Below are 20,286 nucleotides of genomic sequence, written 5' to 3' on the forward strand. Positions count from 1 at the left end.
CAGGTATTTGGAGAGCGTTATGAAACACTTGTCACCCAAGGGCGTAGATTTTAACGGTACACTCTCAATCCCCGGTACACCTTTCCCTGGCAAACGCAAGTGTCCCGAGGCCAGGGGGTGCCAAGAGGAATCAGTACCAGGCCAGTGATTGAGTATGATCTCCCAGTGGTCTGCGTCGTTCCCATTCGCACCGCCAGTCAGAACGGGAAGCAGGCCGAGAGAAAACCGATACGCCACAGAACCTCTTCCTGTGACAGATAATGGGCAATTGTTCCTGCCGCTCCGTTATAGGAACTCCGCTTGTTCCCGCAACGGGTACGTGTATACACAGCTCCGCGACACGGCAAACTTCTTTCGCTTTTTTATAGTCTGATCTTGCTCAGCCGGGAAGCAAGCAAGCGGCGAAAACAAAGCGCTGCAGTCAACGTGGACGAGCGGCGCCTTCTGAAACGCCGCCCCTCTCACTTCTCTTTAAGGCAGCGCCGCACCGCGGTGACGTGAGGCAGAGCTCCTGCTGCACGGCATCTGCTGCCCCGTATCCCCCAACACCTTCCTGGTCCCGAGCGCTTGGGACGGGGTCCCTTAAAGACAGACCCTTCACCCTGGACGTCACCGTCACATATGACAACGCATCCCCAGCTGCAGAGCGACGGGGTGTGTGTGCGTGTGTGCGCGCGCGTGTGAGAGCTTCCCCCTTACAGGCAGCACCGCAGACAAAGCGCATTGTTCCCGTGGACTCAGACAGGGAAGTCACCAATGATCAGTTATCCCGACTTCCTCTTTGTGTCCCGTTTAAACTCATTCCGCTGCGACACTCGCCATTTCTCACAGCGGTCTGGCCAGAAGGACAGTGGGGTCAGCAGGGGTCTGCAGGTGAGCACTACTCTCATCGCTTCTCATCGTCTAGCCGAGTGTTCACGCGGCGCAGGCAGGGCGGTACAGCAGCACTGAAATTCACACTGTAGTCAACTGTCATGTTTCAGCGCACTTGCACAATAACTTGTCTGGACTTTTAAAAATGGGTCGAAGGTTTCTAAAATCACCCTCCGGTCTTCCTCGGCATAAATCTGGCCTCGAATCAGAGAAAACCGCTGTTTCGCATTGAGTGCGGTAACTGCTGTCGTACCCTTAAGCCACACACCAGCTCGACTTTTCTCAAGCGGCCAGTTGTTTAAACGACTAAAAATGTTCACGCAAACTAGGACGCTCACCCAGCGTGATTCTCATCTGCTGTTCTGCAGCTGGATCCCACCCGCTCTGATCCAGCAGCCGCCAGTCGGGGTCAGGGTGCGTCCGAGGTACGGTCCTACCGCGCGGCCGCGGCGCCGCGTCCCGCCTGTCCGCGCCCCTGGACTTGGTCGAAGCTCCTCAGTGTCTGTGGAAGAGAAAGCTGAGGAGTCTGGAACAAGTACAGGGTCCTGGACTCTTGGCCCATCGTGTGACGGTCACGGAAATGGACCGGCGCCGAGAAGGCGTCCTTCGCCCCGGCGAGAACGCGCGATGGCGGTGCGACCCCGTACAACCACGGTTTGTCTGCTGGTAATCCACACGACTTGATAGCGAGAGCCACCGCATTTGCATCCATTTGTTCAGTTGATGGGCTGTTCTCCAAATCCGTTTCCATGTTCAGCTGCTCACAACGATTTACCCTTTCGTACAGCCGGACAAATCTTACCGGAGCAATTCAGAGTAAGTACCTTGAACGGGGATTTAAACCTGGGTCCTACAAGTACAAGGCAGCGGCTCCAACCGATAAACCCCAACAAGCATCTGCAGGATGACAGGCCAACACGAAGCCATGTGTAAAAGGGCACGACTTAGATAAGCATAAAGAGAACAAAAACATCCACATTGCACATGCAGAGCATCTTTCATAAACTACAAGAATAACCATGGCGACAATAACATTTAAAACTCTTTAAATTTCACAAAGGGAAAAATGCAAGAGACGCAGAGAGCGGAGGCCCAGACATTGAGCGTGCTGGCAGAGTGTGTCCAACAGCTGACACGCACTGCGCCGAGGAAGTCCTTTCATCATGACAGGAACTGTGCATTTCTATTTAAATATGAATCCTACTACGGGAAAACAGTGCAGCGAGAAGACAGTATGTGAAATTCAAGTTCTGCCACTCAGTCCATATTTACCCTGACTAAACTTCTCACCACAGACTAGGATAACAACATGTTCGGGAGGGTCATACGTGAATGAATAAGATTTTTAAAACAGAATCTTGAAGATGAATCCACAAATGACAAATATTAACCTTACAGTGGGGAAACGTATCCAGACTTGAATTTGTTTTTGCATACAATGTAAATCCTGAGATGATACAAGCAAACGGCGCTGGTCAACTGTGGGGAACTGGATTACTGTACTGGCACCTCAACATGTTACACTCCCAAATTTGACATGTTACCGCTGAGTGAAGAAGGACACTTTTAGCCACAAGGTGGCAGACGGCAAAAGTAACTATCTCACCATGCTTTATGGAACTTCATCTGACACCCTTGAAGCTGCTTACACAGCATTAAGCTTTTACCTGGTGGGGAGCCAGTTGGACCACCAGTCTGATAAGTCTGGTATCCTCTTCCATTGTCTTTTGGCTTCTCTCCCAGAGCTCATTATAATTCTGTATCTTCAAATGCTGGATATACGTCTGTGATTCGTGAGTAAAACCGCATATCGTTAATCCAACTTGTTGCACGGCTCTACATACTTCTTCCATCTGATCTTTTGTTCTTATGTTATCACTGTAATACTCCAGGTCCACCTGTTGGGAAGGTTGCTACACAAAAAAAAAAAAGAATTTATCGAAGTAATACAAATAGTGCAAAATGTCCAGTAGGTGACAGAACAAGTTATTTCCATCCTAACACCTCTGTAAGTACTGTATTATAAAAATAATACACATGCAGTACTGCCTCTGTTGGTGCAAATACACACATACATTGTCTGAACCGCTTGTCCCATACGGGGTCGCGGGGAGCTGAAGCCTAACCCCGCAACACAGGGCGCAGGGTTGGAGGAGGAGGGGACACACCCAGGACGGGACACCAGTCCATCACAAGGCACCCCAAGCGGGACTCGAACCCCAGACCTACCGGAGAGCACATCTTCAGTTATATAATCTGTTAGACACATGGAGATCTGGGAGCCCCTTCATCTCTGTGTACCAAGAGACAGGAGGCAGGAACCTCACAGTCAGAGAGGAACAGAAAGACTTTCAATCAGGAGGTGACACAGAGATGGGGTGAACTAAAGACAGAGGGGAAGAAAAAAGAGGTAGATGAGACTGAGAGAGGGAGGGAGAGAGAGAGAGAGAAGAGCCTTAAGGCTGTGGGCATGGACTCTTTGGAGGACACATCCACGTGTGATACAGAAGGTCCTGCTGGTGGGCTCTCAATGGAAAACGAGGCAGAAGGAGACAGGGAGGTGGAGCCCCTCTCAGACTCCGCGAAGGGGATGATCCAGGACACCTGGGCCACAGTCTACAGGAACAGCGAGGATGTTGGGGTGTCCATCCTCTCAGGTATAAGTAGCGCTCTGTGCTTCACACTTCCCTTATACTCATCCAGCAGGTTCTAAATCACAGCACTAAGCCTCTGGCAATTCACACTTTCAGCCACTTCACACTCTTGGATAACCTACTGAACCAGCTCAGGTTACTGACTCTGCTCAGTGGCACAAGAGCAGAACTCCCTGGGGGGGCTCCAGCTTCCTTTCAGTCCAGAGTCCGCAGTTCCTTTAATCACTGCGCCACCTGCTGCCTGCAGATGCCACACCAGCATAAGTGTGGCTGTGCAGTGTGCAGTGTGCAGTGCTGGCAGGGAGGACCTAGTATAGTGGGGTCCCCAAAAAGGTGCCTGGAACACCAGGACATTCTCATTTGTTTTGCTAAAGGTATAAAAAATGTAACAGAATTCAACTTAAACTGGATTTGATTTCAAGAACAAACACTACCCAATAGTTCAGCCACCATATTCACGTTTCTCAGTAAATTCCATGATTTCATAACCATGCGAGTAAAAAGCATCGTGTGGCACAGATACATGGTGAAAACGTATCTTTTTACACCCTTTGCAGTAGGCGCACTGTTCTAGTGTTCTTTCATTCCATTACTTTAGAGATTGTTGATCCGAGGAGGTATGCGGAAGAAACCGTGCGGTTTCCAAACTGCTGTGTTTTCAGTGTCTTGCATAGCACTGTGAGGAACTACTAAGAAAAAGGTGAACAAAAGATAAAAGCTTTAAACGCTTATGTTTCAGCTTTTTCTGAGCGTGCTGTTAATGTAATCCGAACCATTTCTCATGCCAGGAAACTACAGGAGAATCTGCGATCGCTGCCAGTGTGCTGATTTTGGTTAATAACACAAGAGAACCACGGGAGAGTGTGTCCCAGCAGTAGACCATATAAAGCTTCAAAAGAAGGCTTACAATAAAGCCATAATAAAGCTTTAACGCAGACTGCAACAACAGTGTTAACCACTCTCCAGCATACAGAAGATTACATTAGCAATTATGCCTTCCGAATAGCTTGGACATGATTAGCGGGACACTGTAAAAATCTCATTTACATGCAGCCACAGATGGAGTCATTAAAAAACAAGGTACCTCTGGGCTGCTTTAGTTTCCCTCATTTGAACTGATGCCACGAAAAGGCCTCGGGCTTCATGTAGGAGTGTGGAAGTGCTCAACTCAGGCCACCAAAGAAGCAGATCTTCCCTCTTCTTCGAAGATCACGAGCATTATGGTTGTTATTAACAGAACCCTGGTGCAGACCGTTAGGAGATGAGCTCTTATCACGAAACGTGCGAATGAGAGCATTTCTGTGGGCCCAGCCTATCAAGGACATATTCTGCCATTATGTTCTCATAAATACAGTGCATGATGCTGTCACAAGGGAGAACAGGACAGTTCTCACACGACTATTCACAGCAGGATCCCCAAGCCCTCAAAGGCTGAAGGTGCCCACAGCCTGGTGAGTCAAATCAAGAACACGAGCCGTCTTCCTCCTGCATGACAAGTAAAACACCGTGAGCACTCATGAAAAAAACTCATGGACCTCATCTACTATCACGTGGCCCAGACATACACCCAGCTGGACAGGGGGCAACTGCCCAACGCATAGATAGCATGAACTATCCAAGCTTCAGCTGACAGTGTGTGGCTCAAATCTGTAGACAGGAATACACTCAAGATAAAAAGGTGATGGAAAGTGTATCTCGCAATGCTTATGAGCAATAGGACATATACCAAGAAGAACCACTAATATACAGATACTAATGCAACAAAATGCATATTAGTGTCATGTTCAAAGGCAGCCATTTGTGTATTTGTGTACTGCTACAGTTAATGCTGACATCATTTAAACATGGGGCAGGAACGACTAAGCACCTGCACTGGAGGCAGATAAAAATATTTTAACGCTTAATTTTCAGAACATTTACAATCCTGCTTGGTGACTGACAGATATCCTGGACTAACTCGTTCTATGTATTGTATATTCTATAAGGATTAATAAATAGGGGATTTGACATAGTCTTCGGTGTGGGTGATTACATACTCAACTGCTTTAATATTCGCAAAGTGTGAATTAGAGAATGTCTGTTATATACCATGTATTCAGTCTCCTCGACCTCAAGACACACAGCATCACAGGTAAGGGGGTCACGCTATGTGGTGAAGGGTTTCCATAAGTTACCATATTCTCCATCTCAATTCAAGTTCAGATGTGGAATGAGAAAGAATGCTTTAAGAATTACCATTTAGGGCTGGCCTTGGGCTTTTCGGGGTCCTAAGTGAGATCACGGTTACCATTCAATGCCCCTGTAAGTACCTCATTTGTTACTATCGACGTGCTGAGATTTACAGGAAAGCCCAGGCCAAGGAGCCAGGAGTCCACAGCAATCTAAAAGTGCTAAAACATCATGGTTCACGCCTAGAGACGAGCCCTGGCCGGAGCCCTGGCCGAAGCCCCACCCCAACTCACCCCACCTATCCCAACCTACCCCACCTATCCCAACCTTAATTCGACAGCCCCGAGCCTAATCCTGTTAATCCATCTATGGATGCTGGCTGATGATGAGGTGAAAGTCGCCATCAGACAGAGAAGTCCTCTTCCTTCACATGTAGCCATGACTCACCTTTGCTGAACATTCCCCATCCCCCACTACTAGGTGTTATGGTCTCCGAATATGTGCATCTGGCACAACATTATGTCAACGTTACTTCAGCAGCATTCTCGGAGACACAAAAGAGCATACATATTAAAGTTGGAGAAATGCAAGCTTTTCACAAAAATCTGGAGTCTAATTTCAGTTGAAATTAAATCTCTATGTATATGAAAAGGGGGTGCGGTGGTGCAGTGGTGCAGTGGGTTGGACCGGGTCCTGCTCTCCAGTGGGTCTGGGGTTTGAGTCCTGCTTGGGGTGCCTTGCGACGGACTGGTGTCCCGTCCTGGGCGTGTCCCCTACGCCCTGTGCTGCCGGGTAGGCTCTGGTTCCCCGCGACCCCGTATGAGACAAGCGGTTCAGAAAATGTGTGTGTGTGTGTGTGTGTGTATGAAGACTTTTTAAAGCATTTAAAAAGACCTAATTTGGAGCAGTAATCTTTGCTTTCCAAGTTATTTGTATTTTTACATTAAATTTGATCCCTCTTTATATGTTGGTGAAAATTAAGAGAAAAAATAAACTCTTATTATCGAACATTATGTTCCACACTACAATAACCACAATCCTTTTTACACTACAATACCCATAATCCTTTGTGCGGCATAAACCGGATGTACGATTACAAGATTTTTGGTCCTAGTGAGAAATTTTCCCTTTGCTTCTAATACTTTGGACAGTTTCATTATCCGTAACTCTTTTTATGCATTAAGTGAAGGCATTTATATAATTATACTTTTTAAAATATTATTTCTCAATTTATATCAACGATGCCCAATTTCAGGAACGGACCATTGTCCGGTTACCAATGGAGACAGGATGACGCTTCACTGTGAGATTCACTCACGTTTGTTAGCTAACTTGCTAACTGTATTTGATCAACAAAGCCTTAACTTGACATGGTAAGTGATTAAGTACCACAGTATTGCTAAAAGTGAGATGCTAGTATGATGTTCGGATATTAACAGGCTGTACTGCATTACTGCAGGCTTCGAAACAGAACAAAGGACTTAGGGGTGAGTTTTGTTATTGGATCATCAAAACTTGTTTTGAAATGCTTGAATATAATGTGTGCTGCTGCTGCTGCAAGAAACTTGTTCTTCACTCCAGCAGGGTCCATCGATGATGTGCTGGGTGATCTGTTAGGTGACGATGGTACGTATTTGACTAGTCATTGAACTTCTTCCGTTGCCGTGACCTAACCTTCCATGTTTTTCGTCTGATCTTCCCTCATTTTTCAGTTTTAAATAGAAATCTCATACAAAACAAGATATGTAAAAAGCTGACATTTAACGAATGTCTCTCCAGACCCCCCGGTGAGGACTCGGTCCCCAGTTCGTATCCACGGGCAAGGCGGGACTCTGACGTCACGTAGTGGGAAACGGTGAATTACTGCGCATGCGTGGCATCTCTGATTGAGATGATGCTGGAGGTTGGGGCAGAGGGTCCAAGGATAACAACATAATTTTTAAATAGTAATTATGATTGTACTTTTCTAAGTTAAAGGATTTTTACAAGCAATGAGAATGTTTTATATTTCTTTAGGTCCTTGCTGGATGATGACTTCTTCAGCAAGCTGGCTGAAGAAGCTGGACAGGAGGAGGTGGGCTGCCACCTTCGCACCTTGGTGCAAACAGATTTCCTCATCTCACTGCCTGTATCCGAACTGCTTTGTTCCGCTGACTGAAGGGGGTGTTGATGTTTCTGTAGGGGTCTGATGTATCTGAGGCTGATCCAAAGGCCTTACTGGAGAGTTTGAAGGTACAAGCAAATATTTGAAGAATTCCACTAGTCAACAGGGAATTCATTTTTCAACAAGCTCCAGTCATATCCAACTTCAAAATTAAAACAATTTACAGAAAAAAAGAGTAGCTAGACATGGATCTTCCTGACAGGTATAGAACGTCTAAGTGAATAATATTGCTTCCATGGACATAGACGCTTTTATCTCAAGTGGTTCATATAGATTACAGGCACAGGCTTCAACAGCTGGTGTCAAATGACAACCTTGTGTTTCCAATTCATAACTGTTACACCATCTGATGGACCACTCTGAAATCATGGTCCTCCAAACATAGACGTCTCCTAAGAAGTCCAAGAAGCAGTGATATTAAAGACCTCTACAGCTGTTACACTGTATAATATAGACATCATCACTGTGCCACTTCTGTCCAGGACATGGATGACATGGATGCCGACCTCTTTGGATCAAAGAAAAAACCCAGCTCCGCTCCCCCTCAAACAACAGTCAAGGCTCCTGAAGTTGGGCATAAATCTGGAGATGAGTCAAAAGCAGGAGAGACAGGTTTTGTGAGACTTGTCTTCAGTTTCACTTTTAATCGCACAGATGTATGGTAACAATGTTACTTTTTCAAATGTTGTGCTTTTCAGCCCTGGAATAAAGCAGTTTCAATAATCCTAGCAGTACCCTCTTTAAAATATTTAAATCTCTAAGCCCCAAAGAGTTCCAACGTCATGCTAAATTATTATGTTTTATCCTTCTCATGTTTTCTGGACACTCCATGAACATTTCTATGGATGTCTGCATGTGCAGAGAACCCTGAAAGTGAGGTGAAGAAGCCCAGCTCTGCTCCAACTCCTGCCACACGTGGTTACAAGAAGTTCACCTTCAACGGTGAGTCACACCCCCCAAAACTGTTCATCTTTGTAACCTGTAGACCCCCACATTGACTCAAACTATTACAAACATCCCAAGAGTCTCTCAAAATACATTTCTACCTTTACTATAAAAAAAATAAATTCCTTGTTTTTTTCTGATTAATCCTTACTGCTTTCTACTTCTGCACAGAATTCTATATTCCACGTTTGTTGGTAACTGTAGCCCCGTTTCCTTTCTGCTGCGTTGCTTCAGATGAGGAGGACTTTTCTAGTCCCATCTCTGGACACAAATGGTACCGACAGGTTGCTGGAGCAGGACCCAGGCATGGCTTTCTAGGGAACACAGCTGTAAACTATGTTTTGAATTGCTGTGCAATTTTTTTGCATGACATCACCTGGAAGTGAAAACAAACTGTCCACGAATTTCCTGTGTCTCGTCTTTTCTGCTTCATGCAGTTTCACGCTGTAGGACATGGTGGTGACCATTCTGTAGGTTTCAGTTCACAACTCTTCACTGCGCGTAACAGGCAGAGTCCTGAGACCACGACTCATTTACTCTTCTCTGCAGACAGGGGCAATTCTCTCTCGGACCTGCTGGACGATTCAAGGACAACAGAAGTCCCCAAAGACAGCATTCCGGAGGACAAAGGGTTACCCCCCTCAGAGAGCCCTGCCAAAAAAAGAGAAGAAACAGGTGGGTGGCTGTTGATGTCGTTTTCCATCCAGTTTTGAATTCATTGACTTCACGTATTTTATTGTGTGATCTTCGCGCAGCTTCTCCAACCCGAGCACCAAAAAAGCGAGAGGAACTGACATTTGATGATGATGAGGATGACCTGATGGATGCACTGGGCTTTGGGGAGAGTCCAAAGGGGAAGGGGGTCCAGAAAAAGGAAAGGTGTTGTCTTCATCCCCTTTCTGCTCCGTCCACTCCAGAATGTTGTTAACAGACAACGGCCAAGAATTTTAGCCTTGTTACCATATTGGTAAACTGTGCCACGGTTATTAAGGGAAACTTGAAGATAGTGGTCAAGCTCCAAGGCATAGCTCTACATTCTCATCTGACTTTAAGTCACAAATCTAGTCCCTCAGTAAATCGCAACTAACAGCAGCCTCTCCTCTGTCCCACGTAGCAACCCCCCACGGCCAGCGCGAACCCGGCTGGATGAGATCCTCGGCCGGGGGACATCTCCACACCTGCTAGAGCGTCCTCCCACTGGCGAGAAGAAGGAAGTGCAGCCAGAGAAGAGTGTCTCCACAAAAGGTCTTAACCCTCTTCAGGTTCATACTTCTGATGTTTTACATAATTAGCCATTAGACAGGTATTGTGAGGTATGTTATTAACTGTTAAGACGGTGATAATGATAGCCAAAGTAGTCAGCCTGGCAAAGGCAATTGTCTAACACAGAGGGATGACATTTTACAGTGCAGTCCGATTTCAGTTTAGCCTCCATTTAGATTTAACAGAGTATTATTTTCTTGGTAGATGTCATCGATGGGGAGGATGACATCACATTTGGCTCCTACCAGCCCACCATCACCTTGACGCCTGAGGGACGGCAATCCCGTAGGCAGTCTGTCAGGTGCGGACACTCCTGAGAACAGTCCACAAGCAGCTGGCTGGGCCACGTTAACAGTGAAATGAGTGGTTCTCCCACATTTTCCACCTCACTTGCCTGTTTAGGTTCTCCACAGAGGAGGATTGCCAGTCTCTGGAGAGGAAGCCAAAGACTGCCTCTCCGTCCACCAAACGCACCAGCAAGCCCCCCACTGACTGGTCGGGGCTTAAACAGGACAGCCAGTCAGTACAGCCAAAACCCAAACAAGCTTCTCCCTCCGGAGCACGACCTAACAAGCCTGCTGCAGACTGGCTAGGACTCATGCAGGATGAGGAGGAGGTGGACTACGAGCAGCCAGTGTCTGCACACGATGGCCAGGTGCCTGTCCTTTCCCTTGCACCCTCACAGGCAGACAAGCAGTCTGCTCCCAGTAGCCAAGCAACACCTGGAGGCCCACCTAGAACCCAATCAGTCAACACCAAGCCCTCCTCTCCTCAAGTAACCCCTTCCTGGCCCAGACCAGAAAGTTCCACCAGCAGGGAAAGCGAGGACTGGTTGTCAGAGGCACTGACCCGAAAGAAAACCCTCAGTGTCTCCAAGACAGAAGAAAGAGCAGCCCCACACGAAGACCCCCAGGGGCTCGGACAGGAGGTGGACATAGAGGCGTTTCTCAGGTAGTCTCAGCTTTATCACCATGGCTGAAACGTCACAACGTAACAAGACCAATGCACAGCTCAGTGAAGAAATCGCTCAAAACACCAGTTGTTATAAAACGTGAATGCTGTTAGTCACAGCATATAAACTACATGTTACTTATGGTCTTGTCTTTACCCATCATCTCTTCAGCACTAAAAATACTTCATCGCTTGCTGGAAGGGGGAGAGTCGAGGACAGAGCAGCTCCTAGCAAGCAGTCCAGGTATGGGGACAGGGAGCACTTATTGCACTCAATAGAGGGTCCTGCTGTGCTTTAACTGTGCTACAGGTTTCTCAAAAGGAGCACTCCGTTGTGTAGTAAAAGCAGCCCCTTACTTCTTGCTTAACCATATAGGGAGAACTAGCATTGAATGAACATGTACAGACATATCCAGAGCCTAGCGTCTAACGGGCCGCTATTACTATGTCAGTTCTCCGCTGCCCTGGGAGGCCCCCCGTGAACAAGGCACTACAACTGGTCATCAGAGCCCAGAAAAAGAGGACCGACCAACCCCTGGTATGTTACACATGCACAGATGTGAAGTGTAACCTTCAACTAATGTACTCATTAGCAGCTGTTCTGAACTATTCACCGTGAACAATTTCTTTTAAATTGCTTAGAAAAGACCCCCCTTCGCTTAACAGATTCATTGAGACCGCCCCAGTCTCAGGTTCCAGCCGCTGCAGAACTGGCAATCACTACAGATCCGTCTGTGTTTTTTTTACCGCATTTCAAACCTTCCGTGACCTTATAGCATAGACCCAGGGACCCAGTGACCCCACCTGGCCCACTCCCAGCATTAATGTCCTGCCCAAGAGAAGCAAGGGTCACAGAGAAGCAGGATGGGCCAGTAAAGTAAATAAACTAACTGCACTTAAGAATCACACGTCTGCATCTAAGTCTCTCTTCCTGCTAACGGAATACACACATTGTATTTTCTGTGAGATGAATGTCGCTTTTCTCCAAAGCGTCTGCTAGATGAATAAATGTAAAGGCCCACAGTGGCAGTCCCTGTCAAGTGCCATTTTGTGTGGGTAACTTAGAGACGTGCAGCAGATGAAGAACACGAACGTACTTCTGACTCATACTGCACAGCTTCATCATTTGCATACTTGTTCAGAATTGCAGCAGGCACATGGGCAGCAGGTGGCATAGTGATTAGAGCTACCATCTCTAATCCCACCTCCTGATGTAGTACCCCTGAACAAGGTTCTTACCCTGATTGCTCCAGCAGTCATTTTGGAGAAGTGTCAGCTAAGTGAATCAATGTAAATGAACAAATTCTGAATGCAGACAGACTAGCTGGTAAGAGCTCATTAATATCATTCACAGTGTCATCACAGACAAAGGCGAAAAACACCACAACAGCTGGCGCTCCCCAGGTAAAATGAATATATAAATGAATAAATGTCTCACAGTTCCTACTGAGGTCACCCAACCTGACTTGTACTTTATGATGTTCTGCTCTTCTACATCAGTTGTCACTTTCTGCAGAGAGTCTTCAGCAGCTCTTTCTTCAGCAGCAGGTACTGTTCAATAAATAGAACAGCACTCAGGCACACCTGTCGATCGGCCTTAATGATTCGGCTTCGTTTACATGTGGGAAGGCTGAAGATCCTCTCTCTCGATATATGTGCACAGCTGGCGCAGTCCCAGTTGTGGGGGCTTGGGGGTGCCCTGCAGAGGAAGGATGCAGAACAACAGTCAAACGAACATGCCCTCCAAGCTCGCATCATTCAGCTAGAGGGTCAGGTATGATGCTGGACCTGGGCTGGAGCGGGGTTGGCAGTTGAATCCCTAGGCTGCCATCCTGAGTTGTACCTCCCCCCCCTTCCATTCCGTAGGTGCGCAGCCTACAGCTGGAGCGAGACCAGATGCAGGTGCTGCTGGAGAGCATTCAGCAGAGGCACCGGCAGGACACAGAGCTCATGGAGACCACCCACAGGTACACCCCTCTTCAAGACATGTTATCAAAACTGATCTCTGACCGCTGATCACTAGTTTTCCCGATTTACCCATTTAAATGTCTTGGCCCAGTTCAGTTTAAGTGTTTGATAGCTGCAGGGTCCCTCTGAACTTTCAGTGCAATTCAGGTTACCTCGCACCCATTGACCACTGGCCTTGTCATTCAGGGCTCGCGTGAAACTGCTGGAGGAGTCGTCAGCTCAGCGGGAGGCCCGGGCGCGGCAGGACAGCGAGGACCTGGCCGAGCGGTTGGCTAGCGTGACGCGGCTGGCGGAGCAGGAACGGGCTGAGCTGCAAGCCCAATACCAGCGCCGGCTGGCCCAGAGCCAAGAGGACCGGGATCGAGAGGTGGAACGGTTGCGGGACCTACAGAGGTACAGGGATTCAGACCCTGAGACTCAGGAAGACTTGAAAAGGGGCAGTAAGTGGCAAAGTGGTTAGGGTTAGGAGCAGCTGTCTTGCACTTGTAAAACCTGGGTTCAGATCCCACCTTCTGCTGTACTAGCCTTGATCACAGTACTTACTGTATAAATGGGTAAATCACCAAGTAGTTTAGTATGCTAAGTTACTCTGGAGAACAACAGAAGTTTAAACAGCTGTACAGCTGTCCCACCTTGACGCACACCTCTCCTGCCACTGCTGCAGAAAGTCCATCTTGGAGATGAAGAAGGATCACGAGGAGCAGGTGCAGCGGCTCAAGCGGCTGAAGGACGAGGAGATCGATGCAGTGACCAGCGCTACGTCTCAGACCAGGTACGTACGCTCATTTACACTTGTAGACTTCCAGTATGGAGATCCTGGACATGCTTACAGCCCACCTGCCCTGCTGCACACAGGTCTCTCACGGTGGTCATCGAGCAGATGGAGCTCTTCTCTCGCCGACTGGGTGAACTGTCATCGCGTGTGGAGAGCACTCACGAGCACACAGCCCAGGGCCTGGAGCTAAGCGCACGGCAGCGGGAGGAGCAGCTCCGAGGTACTAACACTCAGCGCCATACGGTGGTGCCGTTGGATATATGGATTTTTTTTGCCACATCACGTTCATGCGTTTCTGCAGCAAGTGCCTTCGCTAATGAAGCAGTTATTCCGGGGGTACAACAGCAGGGCTACAGCATAACGTGAAGCCTGAAACACTGCAGTCAGAAGTACCTGAAATATCATTACAGTTACCCAGCTACAAAATTACATGAGGAAATCGAGGTTAAATAGGAGAGCATCTCCTGGCATTTGGTCAGAGGTCAAGTCAACTAACATCTGTACCACCCTCTGGTATGTGGGGAAACTTAATATCCAGTGTGTCCCTGTTTTCCCTCCTCCTTCAGCGCAGCAGAATGCCATGGCAGCGGAGCGTGCTCGCCTCAAGGAGGTCATTGCCAAGATGGACATCCAGCTGGCTGAGCAGCAGAGGCAGCTGGAGAAGGTCAGAGGTCATGACGCACTCTTTAAATGGCTTGTCGTCCAGTTTTCAGCTAATCTCATCATGTGTTTAAGGAGAGACTTCCTAAAACCGGTCCGGGGGGTTGCAGGAGCGCTGGAGGGTCACAGCGGAGCAAGCCAAGGCGGAATCAGCCCAGAGGGCCCTGGACGAGGAGAGACGTACCCTGACGCAGCACATCGCCATGGAGAGGGAGGAACTGGAGAGAGCCAAGGTGGGCCCCGTGTCCTGTAGCATTGAGCTTGGTTTGGGCACTTTGTTTCTGAAGCAGTAAAGATCGAGTACCAAAATGTAGTACAAAGATCAGGGCTGGCACCAGAAACAGCATGACTCCATGGGTCTCGCACCCAGCTCCTCTCCCGCTGCGCCCCTGACCAAACGAACGAATGCGCTGTACCCAGAGTGCCCTGCTGGAGGAGCAGCAGGCAGTCATGCAGCGGTGCGCAGAGGAGCGCAGGAAACTCTCTGCCGAGTGGGCACAGCTGCACGCCCAGGAGAAGCTGCGGCAGGAGCGGGCCGAACGGGAAGCGAGTCGAGCGCTGGAGAGGGACGCCCATCGGGAGGGCTCTCTGATCAGCATGGTGCAGGTACGGGATTGCACGGCATCATGGGCAGAGAGTGCGTTTATTATTCTTTTTCCCTTTTTCATTCAAAAAGCCGTCTGCATATCTCATGTAACTAAGCTATAGCTCATTAGCCAGTTCAGGGTTTGGTCCACAAGGCCACGAGCAGTGCTCTCCCTCAGGAGCAGGCTGATCTGAAGCTGCGTGCAGCTGAGCTGCGGCTCCGGGAAGAGGCGGTGGCCAAGGAGAAGGCAGAGCTCGAGCACCAGAGGGCAGAGCTGGAGCGAGAGAAGGAGGCGTTGAGCGCGGCCGCACTCCGCCTCAAGGCACGCGCCCAGGAGGTGGAGGCGTTCAGTAAGGTGGGACAACGGTCGAGCTCATGATGATACCCACAGGTCCCCAAAATCAATTACTGGAAAGTAAACTGAGGACGCTGCCCATGGTAAAACATGGACTTTCTCCTGTTGGCAGCTGGCTTCAGAAAGGTACGAGGAGGGTGAGAGGGCACTGCAGGAGGCCCGGCAGGTGGAGGCGGAGCACCACACCCGGCTGCGCAACATTCATACCCAGATGGAACGGCTGAGGCAGCAGGAGCAGCACCTGCACCAGGTGAGCAACCCGCTGCAGAAACCTGGTGCCTGATGGGTTACGATCACCACCATTGTCCACCTCCACAACAGGAGCGGATACGACTAACGGAGCATCGCAGGGAGGCGGACCGCCTGAGGCCAAGAATTCCCATCAACCCCCAGCTACCTACCACCTCGGTTCTCTCAGGTACTCTGCCCTGCACCACCTTCCACATATCATCTCCGCCCAGCATCTTACCTGAGATCACACTTCTGCTGTGCGTACTTGCGTCCGGCAAACACATCCCCACAGTGCCTTACCCTCTGTGCCCCGTTAGCAGATTTTGCCCCAGTTGCGGCCAGCACTCAGTTGCCACCACCCACAGCCAGCCCTCTGCCAACACTTCCTGGCCCGCAGCTGGGGTCTCCAGAGCTTCAGGCTCGGCTGGCTCTGCTCAGATACGTAGCGGAAAAGGTACCAGCCCACATCTCATACTCGTTACTCACAATGCTCATCGTTCCTGACCAATGAGAGCAGAGCTCAATATAACCCAGGTGTTTCTCTCCTGCTCAGGACCGGGACTTCCTGCAGGACGAACAGTTGTTCCTGGAGACGCTGAAGAAAGCACCGTACAATTCAGCATTCCATACCGCGTGACAACCCAGAAATCTGTCTTTATTATGCTTTATGCAATAAAATTTCTCTAATATTTTCCTAATCGCAAGGTTTGATTTTTGCCTCCCCATGCCCAAATTTACCAAACTTCTGGCAGACTCCGTACTGCACACTCATATCTCGGTTACACCGTGCACAGTACAGGTGGTCCCCGATTTACGATGGTTCGACTTATGACTTTTTCAGCTTTATGATGGTCAGCTGACGATAGACATGCAGTAGAAACCGTACTTCAAATTTTGAATTTAGATTTTTTTTTTTTACCCTGGCAAGCAAAATGCAGCGCGATACTCTCTCGCAATACTAGGCAGCGGCAGTGATCTGCATCTCCCAGTCTTGTCACGCAGAGGTGCGTATTAAGTATATTATTTTCGAATTACGATGGGTTTCGCGGAACGTAACCCCATCACCTGTATTCTTGTGGTGTTTTCCCTAAATGGTTTCACAGTACAGTCATCTTTACCCCAAGGGGAGATGAGTGCACTGTCCCAACTCCTCAGAGTTGGTCATGCACAGGAATATTTGTAGGAATGCTGTCGGTACATATCAATTGTTGCTCTTAGAAGTCACGCAAACCTTTCCTTAGCCCAGCGAGCAGCATTTACTCAAATGTGAGCTGCCAGCGTTGCATCGATGGAAAAACCATACAAAAATGACCAAAGGTTCAAAACCATCTGAGCGACAGACCTGTTTGACATGTCTCAGAATAAAATGTGAACACCCTGTAACGGTCTTTCATACACCATCAATGAAGGATGGTAATAATCACAGTGAGTCAAACGGTGACGAGCAGTGGCACAGGCCTACATACCGTACCATAATTATTTTAAGTGACAGATGTCCCACTGGAAAAATATTAGGGATCACTCAATGTAGCCATTTAAATTTCCTATCAATTCTGTTAAAGTGCTCCAGTTTGTGGGCTTCAAACATCCACATCCCTGACCTCCCCGCTGCCGGACTGAGCCATAATTAGCCCAAACACCGCTTTTCATTTGAAATGCAAATGGGTTTTTTTTTTTTTCTCCACTCTGAAGGAGGTGTGGGGAATATATGATTCAGGCATCAGGTAATTCCACATAATAACAGTAAGGGCTCCGGCAGCATATATAAATTCCCTGGTTGGGCTGCCATCAGTCTGTCACCTTTACCCACTGGATTCGGTGATCACAGAACAGAGAAGTGCCATGATTTTAGCCACACCGGCAGAGATGCCTGTCACACGTGCCCTGCCGATGCCGAACGCCGCGCAGCCGCCGTCTCCCGTGTCACCCGGGCGCCAGCGGAGACACACGCTGCCAGCCAGCGAGTTCCGGCCTCTCAGTCCACAGGATGCTGCCAGCGTGTTCGAGATCGAGCGGGAAGGTACAGTACAGACCGTGAGCAACGTTAACGTTCATTCATACGCTCTACAGGCCATTCGTGAAGAACCCTGATCATTTATGATACACTGATTACCTAATTTTTGGGTGCAGCTGTTCAGAAAAAGACCTTAAAAATTAAATCTTAAAGAGATGTTTCCAAACAATTTTTAAGACTTTTCTTGCTGCTTATCTCACAAGAGTCCACTGTAAAGCGTAAAGACTGCTAGCATTAAGTTGGCAAGTCAATAAATAATGATAATGAAGTGATGACAACAGTGACACCGTTGCCTTGGCAGCCTTCCTCTCCGTGTCCGGAGAATGTCCGCTTTACCTGGACGACGTGCGCCACTTCCTCAGCCTGTGCCCTGAGCTGTCCCTGGGCTGGTTTGAGGAGGGCCGCCTCGTGGCCTTCATCATAGGCTCGCTGTGGGACGAGGACAAGCTTAGCGCGGTGAGTCACGTCTAACAGGGATTGGGGTTGGGTCCTGGGACTCCTGTCACCGTTCTGGCACAGGAGGGACTTTGCAGCTCCTCACATGTGGTCCTCTGTCCCACAGGAGGCGCTGACACGGCACAAGCCTCAGGGCACCGCGGTGCACATCCACGTCCTGGCGGTACATCGCACCTTCCGGCAGCAGGGCAAGGGCTCCGTCCTGCTGTGGCGCTACATGCAGCACCTGCGCAGCTTGCCCTGTGTGCGCCGTGCCGTCCTCATGTGCCAAGACTTCCTGGTGCCTTTCTACCAGAGATGCGGCTTCGAGGTTCGTGGCCCGTGCGACATCACCCTAGGGGCCCTCAGCTTCGTCGAGATGCAGTGCCCTGTCCGGGGCCACGCCTCCATGCGCCGCAATAGCGGCTGTTGAGCGGCCGTCCCACGCACAACAAAGAGGCGTGTGCCTTATGATGGGGCTGGAGGACCCAGCTGGGGGGAGACGGGGGTGGGGCCACGTGTTGCATGTTCCGCGGCTCACTGCAGCGCTGCCTATGGCTACATGTGTTTCCGTCACGCATTTACCGCTCAGCTTTGCATTGTACTGCGTGAAATGCGGTGTCACTAGTGTCCCCCGTAATGTCTCTCCAAAGGTAATCGGGTGCATTTAGTCCACTGCACTTCCTTTACACGCCATCGGTTCGCCTTTTTTCCCGAATATTCTATGTACGGATGGAACGTTTTGGTGTCGGCTAAATGCAGATGAGAGTTTTCACTGATCTCAGAACAGCGTTCGGGTCTTTCGTGGCCCAAGAGCGCTGTCATCGATGTGCGGGAAGCAGAGAGCGGTCCTCAGCAGCGGTGCCCATGAGCTCGTGTCCTCCTGCTTGCTTGCTGTAGCTGCTTCCGCTGTGCCTTTCTGTGAGAAGCATTAAAGAAGCATCAACTCAACGAGCCTTTTCCTCGTGCGATCCCAGGCCGACAGGCGGGGAGGGACAGACCGCTGATTCAGCGTTACTTTAATTTGGTACTCAATCGCAGGACTGACACTTCTCTTGCCCGGCAACAGCCGAGAAATAGAAGGGGTCATGTTTACAATAACATGCAGTACAGGGACGTGTCCATCTGAGGAACAAATAAAGGCGAAAAGATCACGTTCTGCAGGTTCCTTCTCCTTGGTGTCTGAACCCACCAACGGCCATCACAGAAAATCTCTCACCTTCCCGCTTTTCCATAACCCCTTACTGGCATTTTAAAAAATAAAAAGAAAAAATAAATTGAAAAAATTTTATCTGACATTTCACATGAACAAGCTACCAACACAGATTTTATCCTAAAGGAGCTATTTAACACTTAGCATCAATTTGAAGCTGCCAGTCTGATATCTGGTCATAGGGCATAAGGGACATGACTTGTACACAAAACACTTAACCAGCCGGCCCGATTATTACCACGCCTTGCTCATCTCCACTCTCCTGCCTCCCGGCGTTTCTCACACAGACATACTGTAGACACACAGCAACGGCAGAGTCCAGAGTGCATTTTTTCTACACGATTTGACAGTTTCCAGGGCTCATCTGAATCACAACCATCATCATCCCCGCAACACTGAAACACACACAGTCTTGCTTGCTCGCTCTCACACACACACACACACACACACACACACACACACACACACACACACACACACACACACAGATATCGGGATGATTCACTCACAAAGGGGCAGATTAACACACTGACAGCCTACACACTACACTGTTCATCCTGTTATCCGTTAATGGAGTTTTTGTAATTTATTAACCACGTTTTAAAGGGACTCGCAAAATGACAGGTCGGACAAACAGCCCGCACGGGGCGCACACACACAATCCAGGAACAAATAGCAAGGGGATTATTAACTTTCCCGGCTCAATATGCGAGGAGCGCGCGGACGAAGGGTGAAGGCGCAGGCGGAAGCGGCGTGACTCGTAAGGCACGCGCGTGGGCGCGCGCGCAGGTGGCGCATTTACCCGAAAGGGGAGGAGTCAGTCCTGGTTGCACACGCGCGCTCGCGAGGGACACGAACGCAAACCGCAATTAGCTACGTTAATTACTACAATTATTTCAAGCAAATTATACCTGGGTCAGTCAAGCTGTTGATTTTTTGGGGGGCATTTTTTTTTTTTAAATAAATAATAAACATCTGCAGGGGGGCACTCACTCACATCCATTTAAAATAAAAGCGGACGCAATTTACA

At 48.9% G+C, this 20,286-nt stretch overlaps 1 protein-coding gene and 1 pseudogene across 6 annotated transcripts; both read left to right on the top strand.

The window, feature by feature from the left end:
- Window positions 1–6,776: 6,776 nt before the first annotated feature.
- fbf1 (Fas binding factor 1) lies at window positions 6,777–17,937 on the top strand. Of its 6 annotated transcripts, XM_018757185.1 has the most exons (31): window positions 6,777–6,809; window positions 6,952–7,069; window positions 7,156–7,183; window positions 7,278–7,322; window positions 7,476–7,551; window positions 7,713–7,770; window positions 7,878–7,928; window positions 8,343–8,472; window positions 8,722–8,802; window positions 9,355–9,480; window positions 9,561–9,684; window positions 9,920–10,050; window positions 10,273–10,369; window positions 10,471–11,019; window positions 11,192–11,263; window positions 11,472–11,557; window positions 12,374–12,423; window positions 12,520–12,567; window positions 12,683–12,793; window positions 12,886–12,986; window positions 13,174–13,380; window positions 13,652–13,759; window positions 13,843–13,982; window positions 14,329–14,426; window positions 14,533–14,655; window positions 14,843–15,028; window positions 15,187–15,363; window positions 15,476–15,613; window positions 15,685–15,781; window positions 15,912–16,048; window positions 16,148–17,937. In XM_018757185.1, exons 2-31 carry the CDS (start codon window positions 7,067–7,069, stop codon window positions 16,229–16,231), a joined length of 3,462 nt encoding a protein of 1,153 aa, XP_018612701.1. In that variant the 5' UTR covers window positions 6,777–6,809; window positions 6,952–7,066; the 3' UTR covers window positions 16,232–17,937. The 6 variants fall into 6 exon arrangements, with proteins under 6 accessions (XP_018612701.1, XP_018612702.1, XP_018612703.1 ...); XM_018757186.1 differs by having other exon boundaries at window positions 6,792–7,069; window positions 15,915–16,048; XM_018757187.1 differs by having other exon boundaries at window positions 6,792–7,069; window positions 7,281–7,322.
- Window positions 17,938–17,948: 11 nt separating this feature from the next.
- Window positions 17,949–18,960, top strand: LOC108937336 (serotonin N-acetyltransferase pseudogene; annotated as a pseudogene).
- The last annotated feature ends 1,326 nt before the right edge of the window (window positions 18,961–20,286 follow it).

This window comes from Scleropages formosus, chromosome 8 (genome assembly GCF_900964775.1).
Source record: "Scleropages formosus chromosome 8, fSclFor1.1, whole genome shotgun sequence".
Taxonomy (NCBI): domain Eukaryota; kingdom Metazoa; phylum Chordata; class Actinopteri; order Osteoglossiformes; family Osteoglossidae; genus Scleropages; species Scleropages formosus.

What these genes read in the sequence shown, in the direction of transcription:
- fbf1 (XM_018757185.1), top strand. An exon ending in CAAAAAAAGAGAAGAAACAG is followed by an intron (nt 9,481 to 9,560) that starts GTGGGTGGCTGT and finishes ATCTTCGCGCAG; the next exon opens with CTTCTCCAACCCGAGCACCA. An exon ending in CTCTGATCAGCATGGTGCAG is followed by an intron (nt 15,029 to 15,186) that starts GTACGGGATTGC and finishes GCTCTCCCTCAG; the next exon opens with GAGCAGGCTGATCTGAAGCT.